We start from the raw sequence: 24,415 nt of genomic DNA, 5'->3' as shown, positions 1-24,415 counted from the left end.
AGCCAAGACTAGATATGACCTCTCAAGGCATCTGCAGAAGTTAACATTTCCTCTTGCATCTACTTTTAAGTAAAATAATACATATTTTCTATATACATAAGCACATAAGCTGTATTCTTCTTGGTATTATTTGGAGATGCATTTTAACTAACTCATCCAAAGGCATATCAGTGTGGGTCAACAGAAGTAATTACTGTCATTTTAAAAATAAGAATATAAAAAATGTATGTATACACATTTCTTTTCATGTTTTCTTCCATGAACTTCTAGTGCTGCCTGAAACAACCTTGACTTCCTTAAGATTAGAAAATTCAATACGAAAATTTATTTGATATTACACTTCCTATAGTAGCTCCAGGCACATCACAGAGCACAAACAACATTTTCTGAAGGAAGACTTGGTTGATCTGAAACTGTTAACAACCCCATCCCCAAATCAGTGGACTCTGCTTTTGATGTTTATTTACAATGACAAAACACCTACTCTACAGCTTTAGTATTCTTTCATGTCGTATTACAAACTGACTTCAAACATGCACAACTACTACTCGACAACCTCATTTGAGTTTTTGAGATCATTACCAATATTTGAGTATTTCTTTAGTGACAAATACAAACTGAACAAAACCCAAACTGTCCAACACTGGCTTCAAACTTCAGACCAGGAACACTGTACCTCACTATTATTCCCAAACCAATGTACAGCATAAAAAAAAGCAGTAGCATATGCTGAGCAGAATTAGCTGCAGACTCTAGAAAGCCCAATGATTAAGGACTGTTGAGCCAAATTCTACCTTTGCTTGAACGCAGAAGGTATAGGCAAAGCTTCCTCAAGTGTGAGTTTCTGTAACTGAAAGCAGAGGTTAGTGTAGTTGCTTGTTTCACTGCTATTTACATGTGAGGTTTTTATTTCCAACTTCCACTTAGGCTCCCTGATCTAAAACCAAGATCTACTAAAACAAAAAACTAAAACCAACATAAACTGCTGTAAGGCCGAAAACACCTTAAAAGCCAACCTCTTATCTGACTTGGATGGGAAAGAGAGAGCACTGCTTACAGGGCTAGCAACTCTTCAAGCAGCAGTGTGAGGAATGCCATTTAAAAGGCACCCAGCATGTACACACTTTACCTTGAAACATTTCTGCCAGTAATTATGATACTAGTCAACATTTTCCTCAAGTCCACTGATCCTATCACAAAGAAGTGCCACAGCAAACAGTGTAACTGCCTTTTTGCCTTTTCCTTTTATTTTACTATAAGAGAAAGAAACAAAGCACGACTCATTAGAACAGATGACCTCCTGGCTGGGGAGCAGCTGGTAACCAACAAGCCACCATCCCCAGAAGCATCCTGACCTCACCATCAATAAAGAGCCTGGTTTTGGGTTCCAAAAATGTGAGTACAACAGCTCCTGTGTACGGAGACAATTTTGTCAAAAATTTGTCAAAATAATTGAGAATGTATTTCAGAGCAAACTGTGAAGGGGAATGCTTCTAGTACTTGGTTAGAAGTGAGGCATCTAGCTGAACCCAGCCCTGCACTTCGGATATTCCCTGCAGGCACCTCTACCACAGAGAGATTTCTCTCTCCTTTCTCAGGCATCACTGCCTTTGGTTTCCAAATACTTATACAATGTCTTTAATAAATTAATTTTTTTAAATTAAGTTTCCATATTGCCACACATAGAGATTGTCTACTGCTGCCTTCCTAACCTTCCCCACGAATGACAGAGAATGAAGAACGCTGACAGTGCTAATGGCATCAGGAGGAATAATATTTTCACTTCAAATTAAGTTTTCCATTATAAACATTAAGTTTGCAATATTAATTAATGCAAAAGTATTCCAATCTGTGCCTATGCTTGAAAAAGCTGCTTCTTTTATTTCCCTGTAATTTAACTTTCAAAAGTGAAAGCCTCTTTTGTATGCTCCTTGTTTCTGTACTTAAACATTAGCATTTATCGTGTTACCAAAGAACATTTTGAGAAATCAGAGAAAACCGAGGCAAAGCCAAGTAACAATGGTCAATGGCAAAAGGGTCTGTAAACATACAGAACAATTCCCTGGGAGCCTGAAAGAGGATGCGTGATTCCTTATTCTGCCTTTCCCATCAGCAAATACAATGAAACCTGTGGACAGCTATCCCCTTAGTTCCCCCAACCCTAATATATGTCCTGTCTGGGACCACTCCAAAGAAAGCAACAACTAACCCACCACTACCAATACTACTTGTGTCAGTTCCAGCACCAAAGCCTGTGCTGTGACACTAAAATATTCCGGCCTAGTTGATGAACTGTGAGGAACCCATGCAGAGTTTTCACATTCCCTAATTCACTGTTCAGCAGACTGTTGCCCCTGATACTATTACTAAAATTACAAGCTATGAAGTGAATGGAATAGGAACTGAGAAGGAAGGCAAGTCTCCTCCTTATAGCAAATGAAAGCTGTCCTGAAAACTCTTCTCTATCACTGTACCAAAGGTGCTACATGATGATGGCCAAAGAGTCCCCTGGGACACTGTAGAGGTCACTGTTAGGATGAGACATCCGAAGACAGCCATGAGAAAATGCAGTGAGTGTTAGCCATGTTGAAAAACTAGGAATCCCATGGGGAAAAATTTGATTGTGTAATTAAAGGCTGTATCACAACAAACACACACAAGGAGATGGCCTTAAAACTGCACAAGCAATTATGTTGTTTCCTTCTGATCTTCAAATGTTTGAATATGAAACCTTAGGCTTTGAAATGTTGTTTCAATGCTATATATTTATATGGGAGTGATCATATAATAAAGGACATTTGACACAAATTCCTACCAGATCTCTATATTGCTATTAAAGCTTTTCATTCTGTTTTCAGAAATCTGCCTACTCTTCATGTAAATGACTCACAGCTGTGTATCTGTGTATCTGTCACACAGTAGTAAATAATTCTAGAAAATACATGTGTGTATTTAAGTTTAGATAAGCATTGTGTAACAACATTTTAGAGAAACATACAATTATTCTATATAATGAAAATAAATTCTAAAAATAATTACCCATGTTCCCACAGAATTCCTAGTACCAATGGATCAGAGGCCAAGTGGTCTTACGGCTGATAGGTACCAAAAATATTAGTATTTATTTAAATTGTCACATAACCAAGTAGCAATGTTAGTCTTCAACAAGTATAGCAAGTACCACCCTTTAACACCATCCTTTAACCTTCACAGCACAACAGCAATATCTGATTCTTCAAAACAGCTACAGCTGTATGGACTCTGATCAAAGTCAGTAAAATTACAGAGGGTTCAAAGATCTGCCCATACAGATCAGCTTTAAAAAGAAGCAGAGTCTTCACGCCATTCTACAACTATTTCTTTGATGTGATGGATTCAATATGTTCGTTGCCAATCTGTTGCAGAAGTTGCTTTTCCATTAAGGAATCTCAATGATACTGAGGATGAGATCAGAAGGATGAGGAAAACCTTACGGTTCAGTCACCACCAGTGCAGCGTGAGATGGAAGGCTGAAGTGTGGGGGCAATATGGCCTTCAGCTGCAGATGACTGCAAATATGCTCTGCAGATTGGAAAAGACACTTTTCAAGTATAATTAATTCTACTTGTGTTTAAAGTCGCGTTTCTTTTCACAGTGGCCCTGCACAGCTTTCATGCCAGCAATAAGATCTCAGTCCTTGGAAAATATATACAATTAACCATCCTTTCCAAGAGCCCACAGATCTCAGTCACAATCTGTTTATATCCGTTCTGTCTACACATAGCTTATATCAAACATGTCCTGCAGGAATATTCCACAAAGTGTAAAATAAGCCCTCACCCCTTACTGCATTCTAGCAGCACATTCCAACCAAACCAAAACACCTCATCAGATCTTTTTTCTCCTCTTTTTTGGACAGTGATCAAAATTTCTTTCCAACCAACTGACCGCTACCTCATTCCTGATTCACTGGCCTGCAGTAAGACTGTTCAGTCTTCATCACGCTAGAGCCAATGACAAGAAAGCCTCCAATATAAACACTATACCAAAATAACTCAAATCGTGCAATGTAAATCTTAATATTTGTTCAGTGCAGGGAAGAAAATGTGAAAGACAAAAAACAAAAAACAACCCAAACCAGAGAACTTGTAATGAGAAATATGTTAGTAGCTTTTAGATACCATGGACATAGGTCATGGACTTTCACATACATAAACAAGAACCCCAATCACATAACTCTCTACATCAATTTAACTAAATGCATTTAAACACACAGTTTTAGTTAAGCTGCAACTACATGGTTTGAATTCTTTAAAGTTATATTCTATAGACCTTTACAATGAATTGCTAGTTTTCTATTAAACCTATGCATAAGCTGAGAACAATAAAACAAAAAAAAAATAGCATCACATAAACAATCTTTGCTGTTCACTCAGCTTTTATAGGTGTTTCAAAGCAACTATTATCCTAATTCTGATTTATGAGCCTGTACATTTCAAGTGAAGCTGCATCCTTCTGTAAGCGCTTGACAAATTACTAATGAAAGTACAATCTATGTGAACATTTTGCAATAAGATAGTATAAAACGTAAACATCTGATATCTATCAATGTGACCACCTTCAATACTTAAACCAAAGTTAAGGAACACTATTTGACACACAATTTTTGGTGGCACCTGAATATACAATGAATTTTGCAAGAAATTCTTCTATAGAAGAGGACTGAGCACTCGGCGCTTGGGCAGATGAAAAGCACAATGGGAACTGTATTTTTTGTGAGAGATGGTGCAACATTCTTTTACAAAATAATCCTACCGACCAGTAACCCTAAGGCAATTTTCTTTCATAACTGAAAACGGATGTTTTCCCTGAACTTAAAAGCAATTCCCCAGTTTCTAGTCTATTGGCTTACATGAAGCAGAAAAATTGCATTTAGTTCCAATCATACTGTTATTTGAAGAAATTTAAACAGTCGCCAATATGTTTCCACTTTGCATTTAACATAATCATATTTGACTGATTTAAACTTTTTTTTTTAATATAAAATCTTATATACGTATTGTCATGAACTTTACAACACATCTTTTCATGTCTTTCGACACATCAGCAGAGGCCAAATTTAATTCATTTTTCACATAATCGCATTGCTGTATGGAACCTGGGCTGTAAGACAGCACCAGACTCTCATGAGACTTGCAGTAACATCATGACCTGGCAACAACGCAGCACAGATCCCGCCTGCCTCCTCAGAGAATGCCTCAAAAAATCATACAGCTTGGGCCGTAAAATTTGTTTTCCATAACATGCTCCAGAGGAATCCTGCTACAGCAAGGAGTCAGTCACTCGTGATGGCAGAGCTTCAGGGGGCAGATCTCTCTTTAAAATCGTCTGCCAGAAAATGCAGTTTGGATTCGAGCTTTCTGGGCTTTGTCTTGAAGAGAAGGGCTCCCCCACTGCCCCTGCAGCCAGGCGGTCCGAGGGGTGGAATCCCTTGTGGCACCGCTGTTCTCCTTTGGGGTACCAGCTGCCATCAAGCACCTGATCCAGAGCCAGGCTGGATTCGCCTTTTTTGTTTGTTTTGAAAACTGAAGGCTGCGCTGATACATGAAACTTAAAAATTAAGCATATGTGGCAATTTCTTTGGCAGAGAACTGGGTTGTGCAATCCCCAACGGCTCTTTCTTTGATGACTAGATAGAGAGAGGTGAATTAGCAGCTTGTCACATTTGTACTGAAATAATTCCTCAGCTGATAAAAACCCGACACAATTTCTTTCTGCCATTTCTTCTGTGTGTTTCAGCATCTTCAGTGTAACTTCTAACACTACTGAATACACCCCTATAATCACGATGCAAAATGAATAGCAATTCAAAAACAAAACCCAATTTGGATTATCTTTCTGAAGTTTCCTACATACCAATAAATACTTGGTTACTACAGAGATAAAATAAATACCCTGCTTCTACAGGCAAACTGCATTTGAATACACCTCAATCTTGCCTTCAAGCTTCATGGAAATCTAATTTCAGCACTTAACCACATATGGGGGACATCTTATATACTGAAATAAAACAGCCAGAAAAAATGTTTTGTAATAAAAGAGCTGAAACCCTCCTCCCATTTACATTATCCCCTTTATATTGATCTTGGACCAAAGGGACTTCCTCCTTACCAAACGAAACAGTAACACTGGATTTAACGTAATGGCAATCTTCCAGTTTCTGTAAACACACTGGATCAAAAAAAATGTGCTGCAACTGGGGGACTGGGGCCGGGGGGGTGGAGGGCTGGAGAGTACTTGAGAAAGTCTCTTTAAAGCTATTTGAAGTTATTTTAAATCCAACAGGCTCAACAGCTAAATAGTTCATGTTTGTAATGTTCCCTGGCACAAAAAATAGAGCCAAAAAAATGACATCAAAAGACTGAAATTCCTATTTTCACATGGGTGACCAAACAACACCCCCCCACCCCAAACCCCCGATTTTTTTATAAAGGGCAGCTCTGATCCCACATGCACTTCTGTGTGTCTTCAAGAGCTCCGAAGCCCAGGGATGCTGTCTACCAATCGGTGGTGCTCCTCTCACTCCTACAAACACGTCCCCTCCTTGCCAGCAGTTTCCTTGGTGGGAAAGCTGGGCCAAGCCCAAGCAGTGTGGGGCGGCTGGGCCTGTCCCAGCAGGCTCCTGCTGGGTGCACCCCGGAGGAGTGCCGGGTGTCTCTGCTTACAGCCATCGGAGCCAGCTGCGGCAGAAGATGCTGCTCCTGCCTCCAGCCCTGCGCTGCCCGCTCCTGCGCTCCTCTGCGGGCCGGGACACTGAGGAATGATGTCCTGTCAATGAAGCTGCACACCTCTGACTGAGGTTCAGGAATAGTTTTTTTCCTTAGTGACAGAGGACGAAAGATTAACTGATTTAACGGACATGATTGTATAGGGTGTTTATTTCCAAATCGTTTCCCTAAACATGGAACAAAATCTGAATTATAGCACAATCTTAGGCAGCTAACCTGTTCAAGTAAAAACCCAACACCAAGACAGGGTAAGAATGAGTTCTGACAAAACCTTTCATTACACTTCTGGTTTATGTCCCAGTCCTTCAGATCTAATGTCCTAAATCAGCTTAATACCGTAATCCTCAAGTGTAATCCTCAAGTATAGCAAATACTTTAGTACTAAAACTTAGCTCTTCCTCCTTCTTTAATTCAAGAAGGTTTTTCTACACTTTCAGTACAACCCAGTATAGCATACATTCTTGTATGTAAAAGGTTTTTAATTTTAAATCCAAAGGCATGCGCTACAAAGCTGTGAGCTAAACCTGTCTGACATTTTAGAAACATTCACGGTTACTAAAGATTGTGTTTGTCTGGCTAATGCCAATTCAAATAACACCCGTGGTATTCCAAAAGGTCTGCATCTGTTCCAGCTCTTCCTACCATAGTTTAGAAGGACAAAGTCTAATATGAAAGTACATGCAGTACATGTCCCCTTTTTCCATTAATCCTCCCTATACCCTCCCATTTTTCCCAACCATCTTCTCTACATGGCCATATAATTTCTAACTTTTACCAGATTTTCTTTTTAGGGCTTCAGAAACATTTTAAAACACTTTTATAACTTTCAGGTAACAATAATCCTTACATTTCTCAACCCTCTAATATCATACTGGTTTGTCTTACCGGGCATTTCTCAGATGAAATTATTGCTAGAAGGAATCGAGGGATGAAACAGAAAGCTGGAACTTAGGGGCAGCCGAGGAACGCAGTGAACAGTATTTTCCCTTCTTTTCCTCGAGATTCAGTCTGCATCAGTGTCTCTTGATCTTTCTCACTCCCATCCAGCCAAGTGCCATCACTGAAGACACTGCTCTCCCTCTGCTGCAATCCCCTGTGTCTATGCCAGTGAGCAGAGGAGGTTAGTGGAGCAGCTGATCCGCTCCTGGTTCCTGCTGAAAGCCATCTCTCCTTCCTGAGAGACCTCAGAGAAAGGGGTGTTTTCCTCTATCCCTATCATTGCTTAAATGCAGACTGAGCTGGTTTCTGGGCTGGAAGAACCTCCTTCTCAAAAATACTTCACAGATACAAGATGCAGATATTCAGGGACATCCCTAAGTAGAAGGAAATTAAGGACAGAAAAGGCTGTGGAAACCTGACAAGCCCAACAGAGCAGTCAGGAGACAAAGGCATGGCCAGCCCTCAGAAGGGCAGCAGCTGAAACAGTGAGAATGGCCAGGTGAGGAGAAAGGCTTTAACCTCAGGAGAACCCCAGCAGATCACTAAGTCTCCACTGACACACAGCTTCTGTTTCCAAGGCATCAGCTGAAGAGACCTTCTTCAAACAGATAACAGCATCTTGTATGAGGGCACACGAGCACATATGTTAGATATGCAATTCTTTTTTTCTAAATATTTTCCAGAACTTGAAATATAAAGCAAACAGAAACTCATGCTCTGCTTCTGGCTCTAATATAGAGTAGCCTGATTTTACGTAGGTTATTTTGTTTCTTTGTGCTTTATGTCAGGCAGTTATATAATGGGAAAAACAGTACCTTCCCTAACTTCAAAGGTTATTCTGATTATTTTAAAATAACATGAAGATGAAAAAGGCAATAATGATAAATAGTAATCCTTAGTTTGCACTTATGCAAAATCCTTCTACAGATCTAAGTGCTTGATTTCAGATGAAATGCAGACATCGTCTGATGTTCATTTCTCGCAGCACAAGAGTGCCAGCTCCAGCATCCCTTGCCTCCTACTCCCAGGGGCCTGTTCCAGCCCAGCGGTGCCCTGACAGCTGTGCTGTACAACTATGGTTATGCTGAGCAGGGAATTGCACATGAAAGCCAAAGGGGGAGACCATGGGAGGGGAGGACGGACGATATCTAAGGCAACACCCCTGCCAAAACAAATACACATCAATCAAGTACGAAGGCTGGTATCAAAGCTATCAATTCGCATTACACCGTGGGTATACGAGAAATACAGCTGACTTCACTTGTAGAACACGTTCTGTCTGCCCTACAGTAACAAACTTGTTCCAAACCAGGAATAAATATTGCAACACAAATCAGAACAGGTCACGGGGACATGTTTCATAATCCTATGGAACTGATTAGTTAACGATGCTGGAATCTGTGTGATTGCCAGATTAATTTCACAGATTGAATAAAACTTTGGCATATTCAATGATACAGCTTCTGTAACTGTATTTTCAATGTAATTAAGAATTTTCTTAAATCAATCCCTGAAATTGTTACAGCCCTGAGTACTGGTTTCAGCTGTTTTAATGACACTATACAATTAAACTGTAAGACTGAGACCAGTTTCTTCACAAGGCACTTATTTACAAAAATACTATATAGAAATTAGAATGGGAAAAGCAGCCTTTTACAAAATGAATACAAAAAAAGGCTTCTGTCCATCTGATTTACTCAAACCCTGAGCGTACCATGAAATCCTGTTAAATGAATGTCAAAAACATCAAGTCCCATTAAACAAATAGAAACCTTTTTTGTGAAACAACAAAGTGAAATTAAACTTGAGGCTGACTCCTTCCTGACAGGTGTTCCTGCTTTAACACATCACAAAATACACACAGTCATAGCCACAGTTTCCAAATTACTCTTCTGGTTCACAGCTGGACACCACCAAAGCCCTTCTAGATTTCAGCAAAGACACTGTGAAACTTGGCCACTTTCAATACATCTTTGGTCACCCAAAATTTAAGACACCCCTAGCACTAGTCTTCTGAAATTTTTTTGCCCATCGTTCTCACACTACTCTTAAAAGAAATCAGATTTAGGAACATGCAATTCTATAAGGTCCATTAAAGTGAAAACGCATAACCCAGACAAAAATGAGAATTTGTGATTGCAAGTTGAAAAGAAAGATTCAATCAACTTTACACTTCCAGCCTGCACTATGATTAATTCTTTTGTTTCTTTTTTCTGCTTACTCCTTGTAACAATCCGCAGGTAATCACATCAGTTATGCCTTTGAGCAGGTACCATCCCACTGTTGTTTTAGACAACATTCCCAGTCTTGCCCTTTCAAAAAGGAAATCCAAGTGTTCTATGATTCCTAGGATGCTTACTAAATACACTTTCTATTTTTCTTCCTAAACTTCCCTTTTCTGCAAGATTTCAAATCCAGGAAAGGTCTGTCAGGAGCCCAGTTCCCCGCAATAATGCAGCAAGTTGCCAATTCCTTGAGCACATTTCCACCAAACAATTAAAATATAGCTCCATTACAGCTGTAAGCCGATATTCAAACTTCAAAAGGCATTTGCAAGTACATATTTGCTTCTCCAGAAGCAAAAAACTGGAGCTAGCAGCATCTAGCTGGTCACTGATTCATTTTATAATAATCTAGAATGAATAGAGAAGCCTGCCTTCCAATCTCAGTTCAAAGGCTCCGTCATAACACAGGCCAGCATTGTGCCAATAGCACTTTTGGGAGTAAGACACTAAGACATAACCCATTACAGTGATTACAAATACATTAACACAGTGAAGAAATTCATGACATGCTCTGGCACCACTGTGGCACTGAACATGCTGGGCTATTCAGCAGGTCCTGCTTAAGTAGAAACTGCAAATGACTAAAAGTGATCACTTCAATTCTCCCACAGCCTGCTAGGAATCTCCAAATGTAACAGTTTATGCTCACCTACCAACTCACTCATACATTAGCATCTAAGCATGCAAGCATGAAATGAACATGTCTTTTGATGAACATTTAGGTGACATACGATCTCAGCTAATTAAATATTTAACACTGCACTCCATACTATAGGAAACTTCTGTTCCACAGCAAAGATAACATGGTGACCACACAGCCACACCTTTACTAAATGCAGACTGCGCTCACCTCCACTCCCTGCCCTGTGCAGTCTACTACAGATTATAATGTTACACACTAGCTCCATGTAGGATCAAGTTCAGCAGTAGGGAGAAGCTATTCAGAATAATATCTTTGGCACCTTATTTCACTTGGTCTTTTCTGGAATATTCAGTGAAATTAAGGATTCACAGTTTATGAGTTTTCCCCATTAGCAAAACTTAATTATTATTGTCTTCATAACAGATATCTAACACCCCAAGACTATTGCAAAAACTTTTTTCCCCCGCAGCAGAGTCTGACGTTTTCTGTTTTAATTAAAATTATAATGATTTTAAAAAAACTCACTTAACTATATAAAACCAGGAAAACTAACATTAGCATACCCAAGCTACACAGTTGAAATCTCAAGTCAGTTTAAAACCTTTCCCTTGATGCACTCTCTCCCCCTGTCATTAGATACTAACCGTTCTCCATATGCTGGACAGAAGTTGTCTCCTATTTAACCCTCCAAAGCTGAGCAGGGTTAACCCACATCTTCCTCAGCACTCTCTGATTGTGAGTGTCCCTGTACAAGCACTGTTTGCATGAGCTGCGAGGCCTGTGGACCACATCCCTCCCAGAGCTCCTCGCACAGTGCTCAGATGTGTAATGCTTTTGGGTTACAGACTATACTTATTTCACCTACACAAGTTTAGTTTGCTCCAAAGATGCTATGAATGGCTGTGTACAGTGCTCCATTCACCCAGACCTGCGTGTGGTGGTGGACACTTCTGGCTTCATCCGCACAGCTAACAAGTGCACGACTGATCTGCTGACAGCGCTGATGGGAGCAGAGAAGCTCGAGTTACTCTTCAGGATCATTAAAAAACATTTCCAAAAACCAGTTTAAATATTTTCCATATATTCCCTCTATCACTATTCATCTACCACTTGTGGTGGTTTTCCATGCTTTATTTTGCAATAGGCTTTCACCAAGTTTTCTCTGCTTTCCCAAAGCATTGCAAAGCAGCAGTGTCTGGACCTGCATTCAAAGGAAGAACATTGCGAAGTGTAATTCACTGTGGCTCAGTTAGCATCACCCATTTTGCCTTACTCACTGCAATAATATCCTCAGAGAACAAAAATGGAGGAAAACAGAACAGCAGGTAGAATATAATTCATATTTGCTGCAGTTTAGATGTCTACCTTTCAGGAGTTCATGTTGGTGTGAAGGTGGGTATTTTCTCCACCCCACAAGTTTTTTGTCTGGGGTTTTTTGTTCAGGGGTGGTTTTGGGGTTTTGTTTCTTTTGGGGTTATGTGTGTTGTCATGTTTGGTTTTTTTTTTTTAAACTGTAGAACCTCCCAAGTCAAAGGGATATCTATATAAAAACTGTACTTGTGTTTTATAACATATGTACTAACTCACTAGGGTTTAAAGTTCTATTTCTGCATCCCACATCACTACTTCAATGTGAGTTAATGCTCCAGTGGTAGAAACAGAACTACAATCAAGCAACAATGATCTTCGTGGCTCCATACAGCTGGTCCAGCTGTCTACGGTACATACCAGCCATGTATTTTCACATACATGCATCCAGTTTGTGAACAGATCCATAGAGAGGGCTCTGAACCATCACTCAAAGACAAATTAAATATTTTTATTTGGCATAGGGAAAAAAAATAAATCCCTTTCACTGCTACAGCTCCAACACTCGTACTTCCTGTCCAAGTGTTACAAAAGTGAGAAGTGCTTTTATATAGGATGCAAGGATACCTTAACCTTGCTCAAAGTATATATAATTTTAAAGTCAACATGAATGTCTGGAACAAGGAATTTTTTGCTATTCTAAGAAAGTATTTACAGGCCTGCAAGCAGTTCCTAAACAAGCTTCATGCCGCCAGTCGAAAGGAAGGCAAAATTCCAGGCCAAAGTCAAAAGCTGTCTAATGTCATCAACAGATACTTCAGCAACTTTTAGGAAATAATTGGCCCAATACCAAGAAACATACATGCAATATTTTGTGGGCTCAATCTTTAAAATAAATGCATAAAACTGTAGTGCTGAAACATTGAATCCACCTCACTGGAACCTTCAAAGGAATTTAAAAGAACTGGATCACAAACTCCTATTCGGCCTCAATGCAACTTGGTATCAGATGTCTTAGAAAAAGAAGCCCTTCCTCAGACCTCTCAGAAAATGTCAAAACTCTCTTTCCACTCTAAAAGAAGGAAAAAAGCTAAGGCACAAGGAAAAAAGCTAAGACAATAGAAAGTCTTCACACTTCTCTCTTTCAGTATCTTTCCTTGCCCTTAGAGATTGAATTTCTAACTTCTCTCCTTTAGATGAGGGGAGAATAAATGGATAATGTTCTTCCATTAATCAATTCTGCATGGAAATATATGATACAAATTAACTGAAATAAGGCACAACTCTTATAAGTTAGATTTTAAGACTATTGAATATATTGATTTCTTTCAAATTTTCAACTGTGTTAAGAGAATAAATATCTTAGTATCCAAAATAAAAAACTGATAACAAAAACTGACTTCCAAGAAAGAAATTTATGGATTATTCACATAAATCTGAGGACATTCAGTAATTAGAAAGATCCATACCTATTCTGACACTGAAAGCACAGAAGCTTAAAAAAAAATATATATATATACACACATCTCAAACAAAACCTTCTGCAGATTTCTAAAAGGTGGCATTAAAAGTCAGATTTCCTACCACAAATTCAGTCCTAACGAGAACTGAAACAGGGGAAAGTCGCTGTCACACACAAAAATAGACAACACAGTCTCCCGACTCAATGCTTACGCATTAGTATCCATAGCAACACATTACTGTTCATTTTATTTATTAAATACAAACCAGTGAAAATAATGATAATGAATGGTATACATCAACAGCAGCTATCTCAGTGCATAAGGAAGGAACATTCCCAAACCTATCATGGAAAGAGAACAAAACTGCAATGTGATTGGGAAGAGTAACACCACAAAACTTCAAGCAACACAAAGAAAGACTCAGTATGAGTATACAGCAGTAGTTACAAATCTCATTATAAGATTTTCAGGAATTTTCCTTACCCTCATCTGCCCTCTAAACAACAGTAAACTCTTATAACCAGTGCAAATGTAAACAGACTTCTGGTACCAACTCAAATCTCTGTTTGCTTGAAGGCCTTTCAATAGTACAATTATATCCATGGGAATCTTCATCAAGATTTTAGTGAATACACTATCATCCTCTCCTATTTGGACAGCAACAATAGGAGTTATTTGGTCTTAAATTTGACAGCTTTGGAAAAAACCTGCAACTGGTGTATAACCAGGAGTAACATGACCAGAAGCACATTGATGCGATGCTTTTCTATCTGCACTGGTCCCCTGGACGCTCTATGAAGTCTTTGCTTTTAAGCACATGGTTTTTGTTAGCCATAAAGCCAAAAGATCACCTCAGATCTCTGTGATTTCAAAACAGCCCTGAAAGCTCAGTTCTTAAGAAATAATGGAGACATCTATAGCCAGGATGACATGTCTGAAGCTAGATGCCTAGTTATGAAACTTCACATTCAGAATTACATAGTTAGTCATAGGTTCACAATTCAAACACCTGAGGCACTTACCTGAATTTGCCATTCACTTTACTAATAAAAAAGGACACAAATCTTTCTTTGTAAGGAAAACAAATTTAAAACCCTGACCCCCATTATCCATCCAGATGCAGGTATTTTGTCTGATATGTCGGAGGGAAATGGACCAACTACAGCTTATATCAAGTACAGCTCCTAACCTTTTTTATACTCCCAAGACACCCTAACAGTACAGTTGTGTGAAAGCAATAAAAAGAAATCAAATCACATAAAGAACAATCATTTAGTGCATATACACACAGTCCTGAGTTCAGGCTTTGACTGCAGTGCCTACAAGCCAGACCTAACGCAGCAGCCAGGCCAGCATGGTGCTGCCCAGCAGCTCCTGTTCCCTGGCTTTGGGGGAAGTGTGGCTATCTCTGCCCACAGCCTGCTCTGCACCAGCCTCTGCAGGAGCTGCCTGACATCTAACCGACATCATTCCAGCTGTTTAAACACTTTATCTAAATGTAATTCAAGTGTTCTTAGAAATAACTTATGACACTGCTAAAAACCAAACACTTTATTCACCTATAGCTAACTAAGATTGTGCCAGATTGAAATACAATTAGTGTTGTATCTCCAGATAGTGTCCTCTCTGAAACCGCACTGTATGCTATATCATAAAGAAAGGAGCCAGAAATCAATGTTATGTATTGGATTTTCAGGATCACAATATTTTCCAGACAAAGAAAAAAGTTTTACCGAAAAAAGGCTCATAAAGGAACAGTGATTAACGACCAGCTCTGAAGAGCCAACATCTTTTAACTTAACCGACTGTCTGGACTTTCAGTCTCCTCTGAGGAGGCTGAGTTCCATCGTGCTGAGCTATGGATGCAACTTGGGTAAGACTGCAAAGCAGCTGGTCTAACAGGGGGCTATTCTAAGTGTATGTCAGATGCCAAGAAGCTAAAGCTTTCTTCCTAAATTGTAGCTGTTCCAAAAACTGACAGGGTAAAATGTATTTGACAAAACCGTAGGATCAGATTCTTGTCAGCAAGCTTAGCACACAGGACAGAAACAAATGAGGCTTATTGAAAATGTCTAATTAAGAAGCAAGACAGACATGAAAGGTTTTCCATGATTTAAACACTATTCTGCACACATTAGGTTAATAGGACTGAATAGCCAATAACAGACCCAATATTTACAAGCAATCTTCTGTTTTGTACTTAACAGTTCCAGTCCCAAGTCTGCCTCTTGCTATGTCAGTAGTCTGTGGACAAAGACTCTTACCACTACTGTACCAGGGACAGACAAAACCAATGAAGGGGGAAATTTATTAGTAGTAGTTGGTAGCACCTAGCAGTGCTTTATAACTGAACTTTGTGCAGAGTTCTTGTTCCTTCTAATCTTAACTCCATTCATTTCAACATTGTTAAAGAAAACCAGAGTAGAGCCATGCTAGAAATCAAATACAAGGAATACTGCTAGAGTAACGCTGCAGGAGAGAGGGGATTGTGAGGAGCAGCTTTCTCAACAAGCCTGGAGCTCCAGCCTGCCCAGGAGGATACAGCTGTAGCATTTTGAAGCTAATGCCCTCTGACAGGGGCTGCAGCAGTGGAGAACCCTGAGCACAGCCATTTTTGCCAATCCTGCTCACTGCAAGAAGCCTCTAGTCTGACAAGAGAGGGAGAGGGGGATATCAACAAAGCTGATGTGAGAATAAATGTTGTTTGAAAAAGCACAGAGACAAGAACGACATTCACAAAATAAGTGTTTCAGTTCTGTTCGGTAACAACTACAATGTACAGTATCTTGACTAATTCAGTCAGTATACTTTGTTGAGGAGAGTTACCTAACCACATTCGCAAGTCTTCAAAGGAGAAATGCCTCCATGGTGGTGTAGTCTTAACTCACTCTGAAGTGTTATGATTTACAGCACCCAATTTTAAAATTTTTGGGGTGTGTGGAAGAGTTATTAGAAGCATATTGCTACTTCTGCATCAGAAAGCCTGTCAATTTAGAATGTCCCCAGAAAGCATATTGCTATGTCAACCTCCCTTCTGGAGAGCTCCTACCTACTTCTCAAATTTGGGGTTGTCAAATAGCAGGGTAGGATTTGTTTACAATAATGTTGATATTGTACACCTTGTACACTGCACACTGCAGCATCTGAATAAAGACATAAAAAGTGTAGCATCCTTGTCTGTCTCCATTTTGCCTTGAGATGACGCAAAACAATTCCTTATCTACTACCTTTTTTATTTACAGCCCAATTTTCCACTAATATATTCTGAAAGAGATCCATTCGTATGAGCCTATCTATTTTTGCCTTGCATCTTTACAGTCTTCACAGTAAAGCCATATTGTGCACTGTCAGAACAGATATCTGCTAATTATGACATTGAATTTATTATACAACAATATGAAAATCAGACAATACTCAGCATTCCCAGTAAATGGAAAAACCGTATTTACTATATTTGTATTACCCCAAGATATTTGCAGATCATTATACTTTCAGAAGTGCATAAAACATACTAACTATAAGCAACTGATTGCCAGCAGAGATGCAAATTAGTGCCTCAAGAACTGCACGATACACGAACTGCAAATCACTTATTTACAGATATTAGTTGGCTTAAAATACATGTTTTCACTGTTACTGAAGGTGGCAAAAATTACTTATTATATTTCAGAATACAGATGTTTCCTTTCTTCATTCTAGAACTTCAGCTCAAATATTTGCTGTGTAGTACTACAAGTATGCAGGACACTTCAGAAATGACAAGGGTGCAGATCAGACAATTCTATCATACAAACATGTTAAAAGTTATGTTTATATCTATTGTAAGAATTGAGATCCCTAAGGACTCTAAAGTAAAATATTTTTAGCGCTCTGAACCAAAGAGCAGTTATAGCTCTAGCACTTCACAAACACACTATTTGAATGTCAAATATAAAATCCCCCTCTTGCATCCAAAAAGCTCTTTTTTAGATTTAGAATTCTGAAAGAACTTTGCAAAGGTCCTTGTTCTCAGACCTCTGGGTTGTAACACACAACTAATTTCTGCTGGCACAGCTCTGCAGTTATCTTGTACACCTCTCCTACCAAGCGCACTTGAACAGCAGTTTGACTGCAATAGGGAATGTACTCACAAGAACCCAAGGTTTATTTTGGTAAAAATGTTATTTGAAATGTTTCTCCTTTTTCAAATAAACATGTTTGTTATTATTTTATTTAACCCAGTTTTTAGCATTTTGTGGGTTTGGTGCATAACAAATTTTAAAATATTTCCAAACATTTCCAAAACATTTCAATCTCAGTTCAAGTAAAACGCTCCCATTTCATCTTCCTGATTAAATGTTTCTGTAAGAGAAAAAATGCACATGTCCAGTTTTCTGTCCAAGTGAGCTTTGTTTTCCCAGCTAACATTTAATATTCAGACTCCAAGTGCACATCAAAGCTTTACTTTTAAATTCAATAAAGATGCAAGTTTAATCTCTGGAGACTATGATGTCTTAGAAGTTAAGACATTAAGTGCTGCTACCAACAATCTTTTAAGAGATTCTGCTTTTGACAGATCTATTTCTAATGAACATCATTGAACTGAAGTTACTCAACAAGCACTACTAGTTATCTTGGGTGACTTGCAAACCCTTCCACAAATTCTGCAGAAACTAAGGCTTTCATCACTTGAATTTCTATATAACCTTCTATACTAATTGCTTTAATACTTTGTTTGCTCCCTGCAACAACCTTCATACCTGCTTTTTCTTCCCTACATTAACTCACAATACTATTACCTTTCCTCAGTTGCAAGAACACATTAACTACTGTCTTAATATTTCCTCCCCTGCATTACAATATAGTTACGGTACATTAATGACATATAATTCCTTATTTCTTCACTGCGGGAAAGATGTGCCTGACTGACACCCTATCATTTCAAGGGTACAAGTTTTAATCCTTGTGTGGATCAGTCCTGCCTCCATCTTTCAAGACGGATCTGCCACCTTGCAAAGGTTTGTAATTTCCCCTTTGCTATAGATCCAAATCACGTGGGGGGAAAAAAAAAAAAAAAAGTAGTGCAAGTAAGGGAAAATGCTTATTTACAGAGCATTTTCTTAGCTTAGGCAGACCAGAAATGAAGGACCAGCTCAAACGCTGGCTACAAACTTAGGTGATGAGGTACTCCAAGCAGAACCCAGCTGAAGTAAATGCATTTCAATTATAAATTAATATTGGATGCTGCTCTCCGGAAAAAAGCAGTTCAAGATAACAACTGAGAGTGAGCAGGGTTGCAACCTTCCAAAATTAGCCTGACATGATCTCATTCAACTTCAGTGGGAGTTAGATTGGGCCATGTGCCCAGAACAACATGAATCTAACTGCTGCCTCTCAGAAGCAATAGTTAAATGAAAACTCTCTATTACTACCTTAATTAACCTGACTCAGTCACATATTTTTTTTTTTTAATGGTAGCTTTCCTCAAAGTTTCCACAGAATTCTGTGAGCACTTAAATACAGACTTTTACATATATATTTTATATACGTAGGAAGAAGGTTGGCAAAGAAACACCAGGATGATACACTGAAAGATAAACCAGTGTTTTACATACATTGTACAACACTGGCCAGGATGATACACTGAAAGATAAAGCCATCTATCGGCGTTTTAGAATAAAGAAAACCAACTTCTTTCGCTGCATGAAGCAGTTTCTTTATATCCAAACCTCAGTGCTCTTACTTAGTATCAGATCCCTAAATCCTGTGAATATTGCAGCCACCATTTGATGCTCTGAGGAAAAAACTCTACATGATTTTAACCAGTAATGCTTGACTGTTGCTGCCAGGGATTTTTTCCATATATCATGCAAATACCTCACCTGTCACACAAAAACATATTCTCAACACTTAGTTGCTGTAAGATTAATTTACTTGCAGCACCAGGAATGCAGCTTTGAGGAAAAAAATAATTAAAAATTGCTTTGTTGCTTTCATCTTGATGTTATTTTAATATGTATGTTTCATTACAACAATCTATCTATGACCAACGAGGGAGATCATTTACCTCTTTAGCTACTTAAATTCTATTTAAATGGCCATTATGAGTGATTGCAGAACTAATGAATTTGTCTTCACAGTCTCAGAATTTACAAAGCATTTTGTAGACATAAGGGCAGATATTCATTAAGTCTCAAAATAAATATTTGATCAAGCCAATAGAGTAAACACACACAGAATCACAGAAAAATTTGAGTTGGAAAGGACCTTAAGATCACCCAGTTCCAACCCCCCTACCATGGGCAGGGACACCTTGCACTAAACGGTGTCACCCAAGACTCTGTCCAACCTGGCCTTGAACACAGACTTCCAGTATCTGAAGGGGGCCTACAGGGATGCCAGAGACGGACTCTTCAGAGACTGTAGTGACAGGCCAAGGGGCAATGGGTTTAAACTTAAACAGGAGAAGTTCAGGTTAGATATAAGGAAGAAGTTCTTTACTGTGAGGGTGGTGATGCACCAGAACAGGTTGCCGAGAGAAGTGGTAAATGCTCCTGGCATCTCAAAAAGTTTACCCATGAAGCCATATTTGGCCCTTTTTAGGTTGGATTAAGGGATATATACACATACTGGCTCAAGTTAAGATGGGGTGGGGTTCCCCCCCCCCCCTTTCTTTTTTCCTCCATCAAAATAGAAAATGGACAAATAAGTAACCTATCAATTAGTAATTATCAAAGCATAAGAAAGTATATTTTTCACCTGAAGTGCAAGCTTAGGTTGAAGATGAGAGGTTGTTTTGAACTTCTGCATTTCAGTAGCTCCAAACTCCACAGGCAAATCTTCAGATCTGAAATAAACACCATTCTCCAACCTCTACTTCCTCTGGCATCAGGAAACAAGCTATCTGAATCTTTGCATTTTTAATACCTCCAGCCTGTGGGTTCTAGAATATGCTCCATCCTACAACATTTGCAAAATACTAGCTGGAGGGACTAGCAACTAAAAACTACTTAAATCTGCCATGAGTATCTTTAAGACAGAAGAATATTATGACTACTCAGATGTACGATTGCTTTAAATTACCAGCTGCACATTAAGAATCAGTAAGGATTAAATTCAAGGCTTTTAAGAACCTGTTTGTCTTTTCATTTTTATAAAGTTTTGTTACAAGATAGGATGGATTTCTTGTATTTATGCCCTGACCAAATATGAACTTTAAAAAAAAAAAAAAAAAAGTACTCCATTCTACACAGATATGGTATTGAGATAAACAAGTTTTGACATGCTGGAAAACGACGACATAAAACCTAAGTGCAATATTTAAGAGAATTGCTGTATTTTATGACAACGTTTTGTTACATCTAACATGTATTAAGATCTTAGTTAACTTACTTTTACTTTTCTTGAATCATTTATAGTCTAGCTACATCTTTCAATACACCACTGTTAAGTGTCCTACACAAAACTGCAACCAAAAGATTGTACAAAATACTTTTTTTATTCCTCCATTATTTTTCTGGATGGATTTCGCTCAAGAACCTAACAGTATTTTGCAGTACGATCCTTCATACAGCTGCAAGGAAACATTTTTAAAAGAATGCTTATGATTTTCCTTAAGAATGAAGTTTAAATTGACTAGGTTCATCAGTAGTGTTTTCAGGTTCTGTCAGTTTTTAAAATGCAGCTCAATTTCCACTTGTTATTCCAGGAACTTTTTATTCTGGGTTATTTTAGTGGAAATCAGCAGACAAACCTTTACAAATGCTTAGTTATCTGTCGGCTGAATTCATCAGGCTTCACACAACCAATCATTCACCTGCTTTGAAATCTACAGGATCATACAAACAATTCTAGGAGGCCACGTACCTTACTTTGCCATTCGAAAACTACTCATGTACAATATCTTATCAATAATATAGATGAAATAGTGCTCTTAGAGTTCACAGGCTATACTGAAAAAACCTTCTGCAGATTGCCCACATGCCTGTGACCTGTTGGATTTAACAATATAAAAGGTATGGTAATATAGACTGCCACAGCCTGTACAGCTAAACTTACTAATGTCCTTAAAGCATTCTGATAACTTTAATAGAAAGGCTGGAAGCGTGCCCAAGTAAGGTATCTACTAGGTAATTCAAAGCTTCCCAACAATTCCATAAAAATTGAACTTTGCCAAAGCAATAATTCTGTTCTCTATGTTGAGATGGCAAAACTAAACCTTACAGTAACAAAATGGGTTCTGAAGGAGTTGAAAGGGACCATGGAGACTCAAGTGCCTGGAACAGCAGCCAGTAATGTTGCAGGGGTCTGTGTGCCACAGCCTCCCTCTTTTTTCACCCTTCCAGCTTCCTAGAACTTCTACCTCCACAGTGCTGCGTATGTATGTGATGTACAGTGCCAGGAGCAGCCTCATCTCCGCCGAATGCAGCAGTAGTAGAGATTTACAAATAAAACACTAGAGTAGTAAATGAGGCCATCCTTGCAGCTGGAATGGCCAATCTCCATCGCTTAACCTAGTCAAAGCAGACAGACAACTGCGCTAGGCAGCAACCTACTTTGCTTATGCTTGTGCCTAAAGCCAAATTCTTGTATTATGAAAATGGAAGGAGGCACAATAACACAGAACAGTTTGAGTCAGTAGAAATGTATGCAGCAGCGCTCAATTACAGCTGGGTGAATTAAGGACTATGTTACAAGTTTAATTTCCGCCACCACTTTGCAAGTCAAGTTAGATCTTTCAGTATTAAAAATTCCACTTAAAAATCATTTGAAGATCCTATCACCCAATAACTGAATTAATTCAGGTTGTAATTTCAACCCTTGGAGAAGCACAAGCAGAAATCATTTTGTAGGAACTTTGTCTTCCTATTTTGGGGAACAGAAAGGGACAAGGAATTATCTTTACACCTTTTTCTCCCTCTTGCCTAAATCCCCTGCACAGCACTAACTCCAGTCACATTTGGGGACCAGATGACTATTACCAAGTAGAGTCTGTTCTGCATTGCACAGTGCTGAGCTCAGGCACTGATTCCAAATGGTGATTGTTTACTGGTTCTACAAATAATATTATCAGCCAAAAGGCACTATGTCTTAACAACTTTCTTTACCCATTTATATGTACACACTTTCCCAGTAAAAAAGTTGCTTGCTTTTTTTTTTAGCATGCCAAGCCCTCATTTTGACTAAAATTGCTTACAAAGATACCATCCTACAGCTATTTTTGAAAGCATCAGTATCTTCACTATCCTAGGGTTTAAGTTAATTCAAATAATATCATTCCTAAACACAAACTATTCTTTTTGCATTCTATAGCTGTAAATACTATCAAATTAAAGACATCTTCATTTCATAGTACACTTACCATTGATAAAGAACTCCCAACATACAGAAACAATTGTACCTCCATTTACATATCTGCCTTTATTCAATTTCTTTCACAATTTTTATTTACAGAAGGCTACCCAAATGTTTAGATTAGGCCACTAACTCAGCTTCTTTACAGGTTCTGAATTCTTGGAACACAGTATAACAGTGTGCCTGCTAGTCACGATCTTGCTTCTGTCAGAGGAGTTTAAGGGGTCTGATCCCTTGATGTGGATCCATTTGCCATGTTGATTTTGTAATAACTAACTCAGCAGATAATCTAATCTGGAAGACAACTATATTGCTCAAACTAGTACTCTTTGAATATTATACCAAAGTTAATCTCTACCAGAGATATGCAAAAGAAAGAAGTCAGATTTCAAAGCACTGCAAGACTGTTGGAGAGAATCTCAACAGCCTGATACAAGACCGGTTCCACTGCTCAAAGCTACCTGTGAAGCATGACTGAATAGACAGGCCAGACTTTTCAAAGGTACCATAATGTTAATGAACTTACTGGCCTGTTTTTAACACAAGTCTGAATCCTTCTGAATATCCCCACAGGCTTCTGAAATTGGGCACCCAAATACCAAAGCACCCAAGATTAGAGACCATTTTGGAAAATGTAATCTGCATTCAGTAGTTGCATATATAAATAATTCCCCTGTAAGCATTTAACTCATTCTTTGCAGAGCACTGTGGAATATATAAATGTGATAAACTTCACATGGAGAAAGCTCTGTTCTGTTTGCCATTTCCGTTGCATAGAAATGAAAGTCACAGGCTTCACATTTTCCAGTACCATGAAAGAAGGATCTTTCTTTTAATTATTTAAACCATGAAACAACAGAGATGGAAACATCTGACTTACTGTAAGGCGTTGTATCAGTAGGGTCAGGAGGTGGAAAATTTTCTGTGAAGTTGACATTACACAAGTCTGTACTACAACAGCAGAAGCGGTATGTTCCATTCTGAATCAAGGAAGGGGTGGTTGTAACTATACACTCCTCAAAGTGACACTCTTGTGGGTCTCCTATATGAGACCAGCAACCTGTAAAAAGAGATTTAGCTTTTTAGGATTAAAGAATTCTTTTTAAAGGAGGTATAAAATTCATCCTGTTGCATGGACAATTAACCACACCTATAGAAACCCATACGTTATTAAATGTTACAGAGTGGGGTGAAAACAGTTATAATTTGCTTGTCTGACTCCACTATCACCTTTTAAACCGAAACCTGAAGAATTTGTTTCACAGTTTACCACAACCAAGGAGAAGAAATATGGACAGCAATGAAAGTTAACATCAGAGGTGTCCAGGTGTCAGCCTCAATATGTCAAAACCTGAATTCCTAAGCCTTTTAAGCAGAAGTATGCCATTCCCCATTTCTCTGATACCACAGACAACACTACCAGCTTCTGGCCCACAGTATAGATGAAATTGTGATCTAGTGCCCTCCTTAACACTAGGCCAAAGAGTGCATCTATAGTTTGGTGGTGCTTGCATAATTTCTGAAAACTCTGTCTTTCCTCATTGTCAACATCACTGGACTTTTCTACAGGATCACAACTTATTTCTTGGTTAATGCAGGCCCTTTATCCCTGCAGCAACTGTTCCTTCCCAAGTGTGGTCAATTGCAGTTAAGCATCATTTATGCACAAATGGCTGG

At 38.7% G+C, this 24,415-nt stretch overlaps 1 protein-coding gene across 2 annotated transcripts in view; it reads right to left on the bottom strand.

Moving 5' to 3' along the window:
- The window catches only part of BMPR2 (bone morphogenetic protein receptor type 2), a 112,401-nt gene that overhangs the window by 30,161 nt on the left and 57,825 nt on the right, over positions 1 to 24,415 (bottom strand). For both annotated transcript variants that reach the window (XM_030488575.1, XM_030488576.2), the window contains exon 3: positions 23,619 to 23,798. In XM_030488575.1, coding sequence (XP_030344435.1) covers positions 23,619 to 23,798 — 180 coding nt within the window. The remainder of the gene's footprint in view (positions 1 to 23,618; positions 23,799 to 24,415) is intronic.

Source organism: Strigops habroptila, chromosome 5 (genome assembly GCF_004027225.2).
Source record: "Strigops habroptila isolate Jane chromosome 5, bStrHab1.2.pri, whole genome shotgun sequence".
Taxonomy (NCBI): Eukaryota; Metazoa; Chordata; class Aves; order Psittaciformes; family Psittacidae; genus Strigops; species Strigops habroptila.
Note: the sequence above shows the minus strand (reverse complement) of the source record. Positions and strands in the feature narration are given on the sequence as shown.